The following is a 15,326-nucleotide window of genomic DNA, read 5'->3' as shown; positions in this document are numbered from 1 at the left end:
ACCACTAATATCGTACTACTTTTCTGCAAAGTAACATATATTTTTGTGACAATATTCACATTTGGTTTTATTAATGTATAGGTACTCTGATGTATCGATATATTACAGTGATATGGTTCTTGTGTGTATTCATTTCTGTGAGACTGTCATAATCTTTGCCTTCCTTGTAACCGTTTTGGCGCGAATGCGCATAGAGGAGTCTTTGTTTCACTTTGCAGAAGTTAAGTTGTTATTTCGCTTTGTAAAAAATGGTTCAAATGGCTCTGAGCACTATGGGACTTCACATCTGTGGTCATCAGTCCCCTAGAACTTAGAACTAATTAAACCTAACTAACCTAAGGAAATCACACACATCCATGCCCGAGGCAGGATTCGAACCTGCGACCGTAGCAGTCCCGCGGTTCCGGACTGCGCGCCTAGAACCACTAGACCACCGCGGCCGGCGCTTTGTAAAAGAACAGTCAAGTCTTTTGTTTGGTTAAAGTGGAAATTAAATATATGAAGATTGATACAAAACTGTTTTCTTTATGATGTGACAATTAAGAAGAAGTGTATGTGAATTTACAAGAAGTTTAATAAAAATGTGGATCGTGAATACCAAGTCAAAAGTTACTTCTACCATACCATTGTTCTGATCTGGGATTGTTTGATCATTAAGAATTTCCTGAAAAATGCATTTGTAAGGTCTTCTAATATTGCTAAAATACATATCTGGATCGTTCAGCGTTTCCGCCAGGCAATATAACGCCATCGTCTGAAGAGCGGGATGTCTGAAGTTGGTGTCGCATCAAGCTGTTGTTCCGCGCTGAGCATAGCGGCGGCTTCAGGTGCTGCGTAGACACCGATGTGACTCATGAACGGCTCAGTCTAGGTCTGATCATCCTCAGTATTCTCACACTGCGTTGGAGTGATAACCAGGTGTTACCGAAGAACGCAAAAATGGTCCAAGCAAGCTGAAATTTAATTGTTGTCTTTGCTATTAGCTAACTTGGACCATCGGTCATTTTCAGGCATTTATCACAAGCCTCATGCTTCACATCATATTTGAGTAAATAGCTAGTACATAAGTAAAATACATATGTAAAGGTACACATCGTTTTCCTGTGCATACGCACCGAAGTTTCACGTACGTGTATTACTAACGGACGTAATCATATGCACAGTGTGCACAGTTGGATAATATTTGTGCTACACATGAACCTCAAAACGATGTGTGGCTGCCTGTACATGTGTACTGGCTATTTAGTCAAATATTGTGTGAGGCTTAACGGTTGTTACAGGTCCTTGAAAACGACCGACGGCCTAAACTGGCTAATAGCGCAGAAAACAAATAGATTACAGCCTGATTGGATCATGCTTTCATTCTTAAAACATTTAGAGGCTATGAACTACCACAAGAAAAAAATTCTAAGAATAGAAGAGTCTGTAACTTCCAACTGTGGTCTGAATTTAACAACTCAGTTATTCCCACATTTTCTGCTTCTTCACAGTCTGACAAACTTCTGATTGAATTACACAAGGGGCGATTGTCTTCATCGCCAAAATCATCAGCTTATGTGTTAGGCCTACTTTCCTGTACAATTTTTGTCCATGACTTAAGAATTGCATTTGAAATTGTCTTGCTCAAGACTGAATGATCCAGTGCACCGGGAGAAGCGCCTGGGTCGCGTCATTGATTCACACATAACCAAGGGGAGTGAGTGATTCTAAGGTGTTATGCTACTGGTAGGGGGGAAACGAATCCAAGACTGATACACTGTACAGCAGATCTTTTTTTTATGAGGCTTGTATTTATGGAAAACTCGTAATACCGAGACTCGAAATATCGAGACTTTACTGCAGTGCGTAAACTACGGTGGAGTCCACAACGGATAGATCATTTCTCTATCTGTCTGTCGTGCAGTACTTGTTTTGCCGGTTACTTCATCATACCAATAGAGGCACATGCGCGTGATCCATGATTCTCACGAAATGGCTTTGGGTAAAGTTATAAATTGGAGTAGTGTGGAACGCATTTGGCTGGGACATTGATTGCGATGTCAGTGTGGAGAGTTTGCGAAGCACTACTAGGATATAGAGTGAGACATTAAAAATAGGCACAGGGAAATAAATGAAAATCGATATTAGTTAGAAAATTATGAATTACTAAAAGATGTCAACTCATACGACTCGCAAATATACTCACAATTATACGAGTAGAAAATGCAAGTCACAGGAAAGATAGCGTCGAAAGCAAATCAAAAAGCTTAAAAAGTTCAGTGCAGTGCAGTGCAGTGTCGGAAAGGATATGAAAATACGACGCGAAGCGATTTCGTAGCTGGCCCATCGCCATATAGCGGCCAGAGACGCTCCAAACCTGTGACTTGTGTGTTCTGTAATCATTACACCTCTCTGTGTAGCCATTGTATTAAAGATATTGATAATTAATTTACATATTAATACGGAACACTTGTTATGATTTTATCTTGAGGTTTTCACGAAAAGTACGCGGCGTGGACCCGAACATTATTTTTTTCCCCGAAGAGTAGAGTGCACTCTTTCATATCCTAACCAGAGTACAGCGCCGTTACTCTTAGCCAAATTCCAAGTGAGCTGGTAATAGCGTAGTGGTTGTGGGGAGGGAAAATCTCTAATTAGCAAATTTGGGAGGGAATTACCTGCTTCGGCATTTTCGTTGGTATCTACCGGGAGATTAGAGTTATTTTTACTTTATTTCTGAGACGGTATGTCGAAAGTATGAAACCTTACTGCGTGTCCGTCTGTAAAACAAAGCACCTTCCCGGAAACTGCTGCTGTGCGATTTGGAATCTCTATTTAGATCCGCGTGCAGCTCAAGAAAGTACTTGCGTGGGGAGACGTGGAAGAGCCCTGGTGGAGTCAATCACTCGCGTCCCGCAGGTGCCTACGGCCTGTTATTCACTGTCCTAAAACTATTGCTTTATTTGGTGTACTACATTCTCAGCCTTATTGAGAGCTGCTTCGTTGTTCTTTTTTTCTTATTGGCGCATTACCCACAATAATATACTGTTTATACGGCCGCTACTGACACCGTGATCACGTAAGTGATGAATGTGACAGGGCTTATCCTGAGAATATCATTATGCCGAACACAACTGATTACTTCATATATTTACATCGCTCTAACCTCATTTACAGTGTAAGCCCAGAGCTTTTTCTGGCGGCACAATGCTCAAATAAGCTACGGGAATGCGACAACCACTGATATTTAGTCATGGGACCTCACTGTTATTTTCAAAGAAAAACCGCAGCAGGAAAACGCTGTGCAAGCAAATATAAAACGTCGGTTTGCAGAACAATTCCGGAAACACACACACACGCACACGTACACACACACGCACACACACACACACACACACACACACTGTATACACTAGCTCCACCACAGCAACCAAATATGACCGACGCCAGAACTTATCCATAGTGAAAATTACTCGACAACGAGGTAGCGTTAACGCTGTCCCTCCGTTTGTGACAAGTGAGAGAGCGGCACTGCAGGCATACAGAAACCTTCATCTGTATTTGCAAAGTTATTAGCTAAATTAATTTCAACTGCTTTCTTAATAACACCATTCCAGTAGCTGGAAGTGCAGGCCACAACCTCCGTGTTGGTATTCGAACATTCAATAGGATATCCGGTGCCACGGCAGTGGTCTGCAATAGCCGATTTCTCGGCTGTTGTAAGCGTGTGACACGTTTAGGCTCAACATATCGGTCTTCCACGGTTCTGATTGTCTGACCAATATACGACATGCCACAACAAACAAACAAGGTGGTCCCAACAGGTGACATTTCGTCAGACTGGATACAGTGAAAAATAGATCAGAGCTGCGTTGGACTATCGACCAACCGTTCACCGGGTGACTGATGATAATAGCCCGTTGGCACGGCGTTTCTACTTTACACAGGGAGCATTTCTGATAAAACTGGTCGTATTTTGCGTAAATATGATGTGAAATTCGTTTTCCGACCTCCATCTACGATTACGGTCCTTTTAGGTTCCTACGAACGTTCTTGGTTAGTGTAATCTTTCCGGGATTGTTCTGCAAACCTAGGTTTTTATATCCTCGCACAGTGCTTTCCTGCTTTGGTTTTGCCCTGAAAATTAGAGGGTGGTCGCCTGTAGATATGTAGGCAGTTGTATACGAAGTCACCCGGCTGCGTTCTCGTAAGTTATTTGAACACATTTACAATGTCCACATAATATCACTTACGAAAAAGGGTTTTAGAACGGCGCCTACCGTTCAGTTCTTGAGCATAATTCATAAGGGACGGCCGAACAGCTAAAGCTTTCCCGCAGTCCGGATTCGTCTCAGCAATGGACGGTAGGCGTAGCAGCAGACGAAGAAGGTATTTAGAGGCGCGCTGCTATGTTAGTAGCAAGAGAGTATATTGTACGCTTAAGTACGACATAGATGGGCCTGAAACTTTCAGTGAAAATGCTGGGAGAACAGTCATGCTTTTCTCTGGAAATTGTGTTGATTAAGTTTAGAGAAGCGATATTCGGGATAAATTGCCCGTCACATACCTCGCGTATGAACGAGAATGAGATAAGGGAGATAGTGATAGGTAGCAAGAGATGTGGTCTTTCTTAATTCACCCACATGTATGGAGTAATACAGGAGCTCAGCAGTATGGCACCTCGCACCGTCTATTGAGTTGTTGAGCACACGTGTACGTAACGCTTTCCTACTACACTGCCGACTATGATCACACCGCTGAAGGTGGACAGTGTGAGGTTCAGTACCTAAATGACTGAACTTGCTTTTCTGATGGTTTAAAGCAGCCCATCACTTTTACTCAATCGTTAATCAGATCGCACCAAGAGATATTTCGGCGAAAGGAAGCAGATGTGAGACCTGTCTTATGGAATAGTTATTTCATGAAGATTAATAATCATTCACAGCTTCGAGGTCATGTCTCCTGTGCTTAACAACATTGTTGAGATCGTGTGGACCACTTCAGCCAGCAGTACGTCAACCAGTCGTATCTTGTTTCTTTACTACGACAGATGTAGGAAACCCAGACAGAGACGAAAGTACCGTCGCGCCTTTCTACGTGATTCTTCAGCCCAACTTTAACATGAAGAATAGCTGTACTATGTGGGTGCCACAACTCCTTGGCTTAGGACGAGAGCGAAAGGTTCCCGGTAAGCTCTCTGATCTAAGGGGCCCAAGCTCAGTTTATCGCTGATATGTTACAAAAATGAATATGCGGTACCCGTGTATCAACAAATGGCACCTGCGAAAATATAGGCGAAGAAATATGTAGTTCGAGTAGTCAACGGGTTCTGGGTGTCAGTGAGAAGGAAGGAAGACTTCTGTTTAACATTATGTCGATGACGAGGTCATCAGAGTTCGGAAACAAGGGAGGACAGAAAAGGAAGTCGGTGGTGTCATTTTCATCAGAACCATCCTTGCGTTTGCTCTGAGTAGTTTTGGAGAAACCACTGTAAACTTCAGCCTGGTCGGCCAGAAGGGGATTAGAACTTAAGTCCTCCCACATACGCGTCCGTTCTCTCACAGCAATTCCGCCGCGCCTTGTTTGTTGGGTTCAGGCCGTCTTTCTACCCGCAATATTTTCTCAATGGTCTCGCCTTCTGCTGCGAGACATATCATCGGATGCAAGAAGCTGTATGCTTATTAAACTCTCCGTTAACTATTTAGGAAACAAATAAACCGAAAGAGTTCCTGGCGACAGAAACACCAACAGTTGAAACGTTGATTCACTACGTTGCGCTGTTGTCTGTATACCACGAGAGAGCACCAAATGGGGACGAAGTGGGTCCTAGTCCCACTATTTTCCCGTAGCCATTCTCATCACCCGTTGAAGAAGTTCCTAATGAAACGGATTACTATCACATCTGTATAGTGTCTCGCATAGTAACGATAAGACTTGAACAAAAATTTATTTCCGAAATCCGAATTTCGTGGACCTCTAACCCGAGCGCGCTTAATTAGCTGCACTGACTAGTTCCAAGAACTCTTATTCTTCTTAGTGGAACAAGCTGTATCAACTGATCTGTAGGTCCTTGACTTTTATAGAACCTGAGACGGAGCTATTACCGCCGACTACAGATTTTTGTGATACTACGCGAATGCTCTGGCATTTTAGTGAATAGTCACCACTTGCTAGAATTAATTAGTATTAATAATCACTGAGATATTTCATGGAGCTATGGTCCTCTATTTTCTTACACCAAACGTCACTGCCAGCACATATACTTGAACAGCATAGTCCCTTCCCGATTGTGCTATTTTGCCATGGCCATGCGCTATATTACCTCACATTTTGCAATTTTGGGAAAAGCTTAATTTCGATATTTGACACTGTCATATCACTATATTCCTATTATAATTTACAACCAAAGTCTCCTGTCATGTAAGAACACAAGTAATTCTTCTTCTTCTTCTTCTTCTTCCTCTCCTCCTCCTCCTCCTTCTCCTCCTCCTCAGCGTTAATCTTATGGGCTCTGCTTACTCGACATTTGATAAAGTTATTCTAGTCATCTTCACTGCCACATGATCTACCTGCAGCGACAACCGTCAGTTGCCTCCGAGATGGACGCCGCGTCCACTACTTGTTTACCACCGAGCGAGGTGGGCAGTGGTTAGCACACTGGACTCGCATTCGGGAGGACGACGGTTCAATCCCGTCTCCGACCACCCTGATTTAGGTTTTCCGTGATTTCCCTAAATCGTTTCAGGCAAATGCCGGGATGGTTCCTTTGAAAAGGGCACGGCCGATTTCCTTCCCAATCCTTCCCTAACCCGAGCTTGCACTCCGTCTCTAATGACCTCGTTGTCGACGGGACGTTAAACACTAACCACCACTGCTTGTTTGTGAATTGTACCTACTTTGTTCTATGTGTGACCCTATTTTAACTGTTTGTGTATCGTATTTTCTGAGGCGTAAATTGGGGGTCAGCCCTGAAATTGCCTAAACGAGCGTAGAAAATCCCCTAAAAACCGCAACAAGGCAGGCCGGTGCATCAGCCACAGTCTTTAATCCATCGTGTGCATTCGATCCGTGCTTGCCTGACCTCGTTTCACAAGTTATTGCACTACTATATGCGTGTTTTAAGTATTATGGAAGACATAAAAGTTGCGAGTAATAGTGTACTTCTCACAGCTTAATTCTGCACTACACATATCTGCCTCTTTTTATGTCTGTTTACACTCAACACCGGAAAGAATTTTAATCCTACAATGGTAATAATTTGCTGCTGTCTTCGATCATTTTTCTAGTAACGGTTTCCAATAATATAATTCTTCGCTTATTATTTATGAGATACCGTTTCGTATTTCATCTGTGCAGTCAACGTTTCTACGTGGATTAGATTTAAGTACTTTTTAGATTTCCAGGTGATTGCAGTTCCTTCAATCAGTTTTCCCATCACCTTGACTTCATCAGTGCCCGTGACATTCGGATTCACTATCGAGTTGCTCAATTGTAGCGCAATGTCTGACATCAATAAACTGTTTTTTTACGTAAGAGAAATTAGTGGTGCGTGCTCTATATGTCAGTCACGTGTTTGCACTACTATCGAGAAAGGCACAGTTATCAATAAACATTCGACAGACAGGGAGCTAATAGACCGTAATGCGCACGCGTGAAGCGGCAGATAAATAATTACCATGACATATTACCGGTACACGCGCTGTATTTCATCCACACAAAAATAAACCAATAAAAGGCCTTAATTAGTGATTATTGCAATTAGGCCATATGTACAAAGAGATAAAAGTTCGGCGTATAATTAGGTCGACAACGACGCGCAGAGCTTTTTCAATGTCAAACCTATTTATCAGCAAGTGTGGACATAATACGTATACCGTATCGCGGAGGAATCAGTAGAAATTAGATCACATTTTCAGAGGTAAAAAGACACAATTAAAATTTCCTAATTAAATGAAAGCAACGTCTGAATGAATAACCAGTTTACGTGGATTCTGACAGAAAATGTCGTTAATCTGTAAGTAAGAAAGTACAGAAATTAAAAGTAGCATAGGACGCTGTATGGTGGCGGTATCTTGAATATGGAAACAGATGGCATCATCACCAGCAGTGTGTCCTGACCATCGACGAATTGGGTGCTTCACACCTCCCCTACGTACTCTCTGATTCTACGATACCCATTTAGAGGCCATCTAATGACTGTAACTATGCACACGCCTTCTCTTTGTCCCACATGCATCCCTAATCTCCATGTTTGTGTGTCGTCCAAAAGCACACAGTGCAAAACATCTAACAAGTTTTTTTTCTCAGTCGCTTGTTAAGTTTATGAGATAATAACTTCTCCTTCTCCTTCTCCTTCTTCTTCTTCTTCTTCTTCTTCTTCTACTCCTCCTCCTCTGCTTTTTTCACCTTCCTGTTGGACGTTTGCTTAGCCACTAAAATTCTGACTTTTTCCTTGCACGTGTATCTTCCTTTAGTTACAGGTGCCTAAGTATCTGAAATATTTTATTTATTCCATTGTGTCTTCTCCTATTCGTATGAATGTCTTTCTTCCATCTGTACCAATGACCAAAGTCTTGATTTCCTAGTTAAATAAGGGAGATAACATTTCTGGAGCAATGGCACAATTTAATAAAATGTGAGCAGAGGGCGAGACGCCTAGAACCGCGACGCCCCCACAACACGGCTCCGTCATCCGCGGGCGGCTAGCGCGCAGCTCCGCATCGCTGAGTTGCCTATCGCGCAGGGGCGCGGGCGGTCTGCCCACGGCGCAGACACAATGGGAGCGGCCGGCTAATGGTAATGAGCCCAGCTGGGAAGTCCGGCGGACCGTGGCGCATTGTGTGCCACCTGCGGCTGCAGCCGCGCGCAAACAATGCTCGGGTGGGCCTGCGAGTCCACTTGAAACCGCGCTGGTGCGGTTTTTTTTAATGGGCGGATACTAGTAGCCTCGCTCTCGTTTGCGACGTCGACTTGGCGCCTAGCGTGAAAAACACTTGTTTTTGAATTCTGCTTGAGTGAGTACAGTCCACACCAGGGTAGGCCAACAACGCATATCTTGCGTACACAAAGGAGTGCAACGCAAATGTTCGCGAAATAACTGATTCCTGTAAGAATGTAATCGAAGTACTGGAAAACCAGCTGTGTCGCCATAACCCCACCCTTAAAATTTAGAGAAATAATAGTAAGCGACACAATAAAGACAAACATAATAAATCCACCTGTCACACGATATGATTAGAGAGGTCGCAGCAGAAGAGGAATACCAGCTTCCAGATGTGGCTGATGTAGCTACCTGTTAATTCATACGGCCTTCAGGTGTTCAGGGATGGGTAGATCAGCGGTGCATTTGAGAAAAAGAAATGATAAAGTTCCTACCAAACGAGACACCCCCTAACCAGTTAAAACGCAGCCTCAGTGATAAGCAGGGCGCCTACGATTTGGCAACAGTCTCCCAGTCCCCTAAAGGTTTTGCAGATTTTCCGTACTCAAAACCCTGACATTATAGTGATTAAACTTGCTACTAAGGTCGAACGCTACTTGGTTTCTTGACATTCACCTTTCAGCAACTACATCTATTTGCAAAATATTCAACAAGTCAATGCGCAATGTGGTGCGTTCTGAATAGACCGGTGCTCTGTATGCTCTCTACCTGACGACAATCTCCAGTTTTCATAAATGCGCATAACTTACAGTTTTGTCATCTATCGATGGTTCAAGATCCATAACTGAGAGCTCTGAAACAAAATGCTAATGATTCGAAATGAATTTTTAGTTTTTTCATTGAAAAGTTGCAATGTACATTTTACACTACCAGATTCAACTCACAAAATGTTTTCAGTGCGACAATACCGCTTTAACGAAAGTTCTTTGATTGCCTCCGCCTTACAAAACACACACACACACACACACACACACACACACACACACACAATTGTTGCCTCACAAACAATGTGCTAACAGTTCTCTGTCGAAGACCTTGGGAAAATACGTAGGATTAAGCGACCCGGTTTTTCGTAAGTTGGTATTCAAGGTGATGCTTTTCTTGCTTGCTTGTTCTGTAATTGTGCTCTGTACGTTTTTACTGTTTTCTGGGCGGTACCTAATGCTACATTACACATTAGTGTACGCGTTACTGCAAGGTCCTTCGACAAGGAGTCATGAAGCGTAAGCAGCAGCAATCTCCAGTGCGTCCGTAGCACGAACATCAGCATCTCTCTGACATGTAGCTGTTTCCTGTGGTACGCAGGCAGTACTTCAAGGGCATTGTTCAGTCAATAGCTCGCACTGTGTACCGCATTCACTTGCAGTTTGTGATCACTGACATCTCATCAGGAAACACTCCATTTAGCATGCCGTACCGAGACCATAACTTAACAGAATGCATCTCCTGCTCTACAAAGGTGTGTGTGCTACGGTCAGACAACCCGAGTGATTAAAGACGTATGACAGAGCAGAAACCAAACCCAGACTCCTAAATCCATAATCAATATTCGATGCGACCCTCGACGACTTCCGCTACTGCGTAAAATTCTTCATATCAAAGCAGTGTGTACACTCAACGCACAGAATTAATTCTTGGATATTTTTTAATTGCGGTCTTCCTCTACAGTTTTCATTCTCTACAGCTCTCTCAGATGCCATGAAAGCGTCACATCTCAGACGCTTTTATTCCCCTCTTTTCCGGTTATCCAGCACTCCATGATTAATTTCCAATTTTCTCAAATTAAAGCCGATGATCGATATTAGTTGTCTTCTTTTGGCCAAAAATGTCCACTTTGCTTGTGTTAGTCTGTTTTATATCCCCTTGCTTCGTCCGTGATGTGCTATTTTGCTTCCTGGGTATCAGATTCCCATCGCTTCGTCTACATCGTAGTCCTCAATATTGAATTTAAGTGACATCATTTCTTTTGCTTCCCATGAGTTTCTTCTTTCGTCGGTTTACTCTCAGTCCTTAGTATGTGGTCGAAGGATAGCACATTGCATTCAGTAGGTACCCTTGTCCTTTCTCACTTTTAGTTAGCACAGCAACTAATCTTACTGTTGATATCCTATTCACAATGAATTTTAATCTCACAAGTGAATCTTTCGTTTTGTCCCGTCGTTGCTTCACGTCACACAGGGGAGGGGAGAGCAGAAACATTGCCTCACCTCCATGACACCTTTTCTAATCCGAGCACTACATTGTTGGTCTTCCATTCATAATTTTCGTTTTTGGTTTCTGTTGGTAGTCTACTCCATATTACCACGTTTCACTATAGCTTACGCCTATTTTCTCGATAACTTCAAACTACTTGCACCATTTTACATTGTCAAACGCTTTTTTCAGAACGACAAATCCTATTTATCAATGTAGTTGCCATGATTACGTTGTACATTGAAATTCATTAACTTCACTTCACAATAATTCTTCAGTTCCTTAGGTTTATTCATTTGATTTTGGGGTTATATATACCTCCAGAAATACAAAACAGAAATATTGTTAAGGTATTATTGAACGTGTATGTGCACAATGTTGCCGTACGTTGAGATGGAGATAACGGTACGCACATGTAAGACGGAGATGGTATCGCGTACACAATTTACAAAAGTGGTGTACTGGTGCAGCTGTCGTTTGTACTGAGGTGATTCACGTGAAAAGTTTTTCGACGTGATTATGGCCGCACAACGGGAATTACCAGACTTTGAACACGGAATCGTAGTTGGAGTCACACGCATGGGACACTTCATTTCGGAAATCGTTATGGAATTCAGTACTCCGAGACACACAGTGTCAAGAGAATGCCGAGAATACCACACTTCGGCCATTATCTCTCACAACGGACAATGGACAATGGTCTTCACTTAACGACTGAGAGCAGCAGTGTCTGCATCGAATTGTCTGGGCTAACCGACAAGTGACACTACGTGGAATTTCCGCACAAATTGTTGTGGGACGTACGACGAACGTATCCGTTAAGACAACGGGGCGATATCTGGCGTTAATGGGCTATGCCAGCAGACGACCGACGCGAGTGCCTTTACCAACAGCACGACATCGCCGGCAGCGCCTCTTCTGGGCTCGTGAGCATATCGCTTGGACACTAGACGGCTGAAAAAACGCGGCCTGCTCAGATGAGTGACGATTTCGGTTGGTAAGAGCTGATGGTATGATTCAAGTATGGCACAGACCCCACGGAACCATGGACCCAAATTATCCACGAGTCTCTGTGAAAGTAGTTGGTGGTTCCGTAATGGTGTGGGGTATGTTTACATGGACTGGATTTGGTCCTCTGTTCCAATTGAACCGATCATAGACTGGAAATGTTCAGCCAATTGGAGACTATTTGCAGCTATTCATGGACTTCATGTTCCCAAACAACGATGGAATTTTTATGGATGACAATGTCCCAGGTCACCGGGCCATAGTTGTGCGAGATTTGTTTACATTCTCGACATTTCGAATGAATGATTTGGCCACCCAGGTCGCCCGACATGACTCCCATTGAACGTTTAGGGGACATAATCGAGAGGCCAGCTCATGCACAACGTTCTGCACTGGCAACACCTCCGAAATTATGGACGGCTATACAGGCAGAAATGCTTAATATTCCTGCAGGGGACGTCCAACGACTTGCTGAGTGAATGCCACATCGAACTGCTGCACTACGCCGGGTTCAAATGGCTCTGAGCACTATGGGACTTAACTTCTAAGGTCATCAGTCCCCTAGAACTCAGAACTACTTAAACCTAACTAAACTAAGGACATCACACACATCCATGCCCGAGGCAGGATTCGAACCTGCGACCGTAGCGGTCGCGCAGTTCCAGACTGTAGCGCCTAGAACCGCTCGGCCACCCCGGCCGGCACTACGCCGGGGCAAAGGAGGTTCAACACAACATTAGGAGGTATCCCAGGACTTTTGTCAACTCATTGTATTATGCACTCATATTACCTTCTACTCTGGAAAATCCTATTTGGACACAAGATTTCCAAACACGTTGTGCAGATGTGTCGACCTCCCAAATCCTCTTCCACCGCCTGCAACATGCAACGAATGTGAGCTCTCTGGCTGTCACTCGCTGAACAACACCTCTCTCGGGTATTAGGCAGCTGCAGTGCGGCGGAGCGAGTAACAGACAACTGGTACGCATAAAACTTTAAAAGCTGAACTTTCATAACGTAATAACAGTTTATTATTACAATTAGAATCCAAATTATCGAACCGGATCGATTGCTGGACATGACATCTTGCAAGGGTGCTTTTGTCTCCTTAAAACATGGGGTGATGTTTCCTTGTCAGTGGGAGTCGCATGTCGTGCCCATTTACACGTTCCTTTAAGCGCACTACAAAAGTGCGTTGAAATGAAACAGGGCAGTCGTGAATGTTTAGACGCGCCATGGAGCGAATATCAGTACTGCATGCACAGACAGCAAGCTATCATGGCGTTGAACGCAAAGACGGAACAGCAGTAGTTACTGCTTTCTGAGCGGTCGCAGTATTCTATGCCAGTGAAAAACTCAAACAGAAGAAAACGGTCAGATCGAAGATAAAAGAAAATAGAAGTCTTGTTGATCTTATGCAACAGACATTAATGAAGTGGGAAACTTTGATGAGAATTTATCGGCAACTCTAAGATTCCACTGCTTGCCAGTCTTTTATGTAGAGAACACTTCGATTAATGGTTTATCACGTTTGATCTTATTGTGACTACTCTCAAAGTCAAAGACAATAGGCATCAATTCATATTGTTCAATTAAGTACTCAGATGTTATTTGCAGCAAGTGCACTGCGACGCGTTTTCGATGGAGGGCACGGTTTCGGGTTACTCAAGACAAACGTACAAAAATGACCTTCAAACACATCTCCACCCCAACACTTATACCTCACCAGTCAAGATATCTAGTGTGCTGTTCGTGGCACTCCCTCCCGCCATTGAACAAGTTTCCGACTACAGGAACTATTCCCAATGTTCGACCTTTTTTGGTCTCTATTAATTATGCTATAACGCCACCAGCATTGTCGGCTATTTCGTTAACATTATTAATTCAAGCGAGCACGTGAGGGTACGAGTAATGAAAGATCTGTAAAACTATGTAATTAATTTGTAAACTAATTACGTTCAAAACTCGGTACAGACTTAGTCTTTACAAACACAGTAGTTTTGTAGTCAGAAGGCCTTACAAATACAACGACGTAATTATTTATTTTATGCTCTTAAAATTCAGAAAATTGTTAGGTAAAATGCAAGTTTTGCAATTTGTGAGTGCTCGACTAATTCGGTGGCTTAGTAAGGCCAGCCAGTGAGGACCAGAAAAGTGTGGGAAATAAACCGCGCACTCGCAATTTTTTGTACAGTGGTAGGAGGGGGTGTCATGAACAACGTACTTCAAATACTGACCGGCGGAGTCTGAGTATGGGAGTGGGAGTGCGTCTGACGGTCACTTTTATAGGTCCTACTCGTTTTTTCTGTAGGACTAATAATTCGCATTTAGCCAGTGGGGGAATGTAAAAGCCTCGGGCATGGTTCTGAGGCGGGATATAACATTGGGGGTTGCATAAAACTACATCGGTAGCGTCCGCTGAATCACCCTCTAGACTTTCCTTCTATTCTGTAGGAAGGAAGGAAGAAAGATTAGGGTTTAGCGTCCCATCGAGATCGATGTCAGTACAGACGGAGAACACGCTCAGAATGTTTCGGGGATGAAAAGGTAACAAGCTGTGTCTTTCCAGAGAAACCATGCTGACTCAGCGATTTACGGTAATCACGGGAAACCTAGATGGGGACATCCTCGCTCGGTTCCCAACAACATGCAACGGCAAGGTGGGGGTAACGAGTTCAAGCAACAAGTGCAACACCACGGACTGGTGTTGGGCGCAGGGTCACACGCAGCACCGCTGCCTGGGTGTGTACCACGCAGAAGCCACCCCCAGATGTGAGAGCCGCAGAGCCAGAGCCAGAGCCAGCAGTGTGGGGCGGCACTCACGTAGTTGCGCACGAGGTCGGGGTGCTCCGTCTCGAGGCCGTCGTCCAGGATGGTGACGACGACGCCGCGGCCCGTGATGCCCTCCAGCCAGGCGCCCTGCACGTTCATGTCGAGCCCGTGGCCGCGGTTCTGCAACAAAGCGACACGCGGCACGCACACCTCAGTCGGGCTGAAAGCACACGGTTCACACAGACGCAAGTCCACTTCTTACTTACTCAAATACACTACTGGCCATTAAAATTGCTACACCAAGAAGAAATGCAGATGATAAACGGGTATTCATTGGACAAATATATTATACTAGAACTGACAAGTGATTAAATTTTCACGCAATTTCGGCGCATAGATCCTGAGAAATCAGTACCGAGAACAACCACCTCTG

At 43.8% G+C, this 15,326-nt stretch overlaps 1 protein-coding gene across 1 annotated transcript in view; it reads right to left on the bottom strand.

The window, feature by feature from the left end:
* Window positions 1-15,326, bottom strand: part of LOC126095397 (furin-like protease 1) — a 256,503-nt gene that overhangs the window by 103,861 nt on the left and 137,316 nt on the right. Inside the window, exon 4 of the mRNA XM_049910198.1 lies at window positions 14,945-15,073. Within this exon, the coding sequence (XP_049766155.1) occupies window positions 14,945-15,073 (129 nt within the window). The remainder of the gene's footprint in view (window positions 1-14,944; window positions 15,074-15,326) is intronic.

This window comes from Schistocerca cancellata, chromosome 8 (assembly GCF_023864275.1).
Source record: "Schistocerca cancellata isolate TAMUIC-IGC-003103 chromosome 8, iqSchCanc2.1, whole genome shotgun sequence".
NCBI classification, from domain to species: Eukaryota; Metazoa; Arthropoda; class Insecta; order Orthoptera; family Acrididae; genus Schistocerca; species Schistocerca cancellata.
This window is presented reverse-complemented; position numbering and strand designations above follow the sequence as displayed.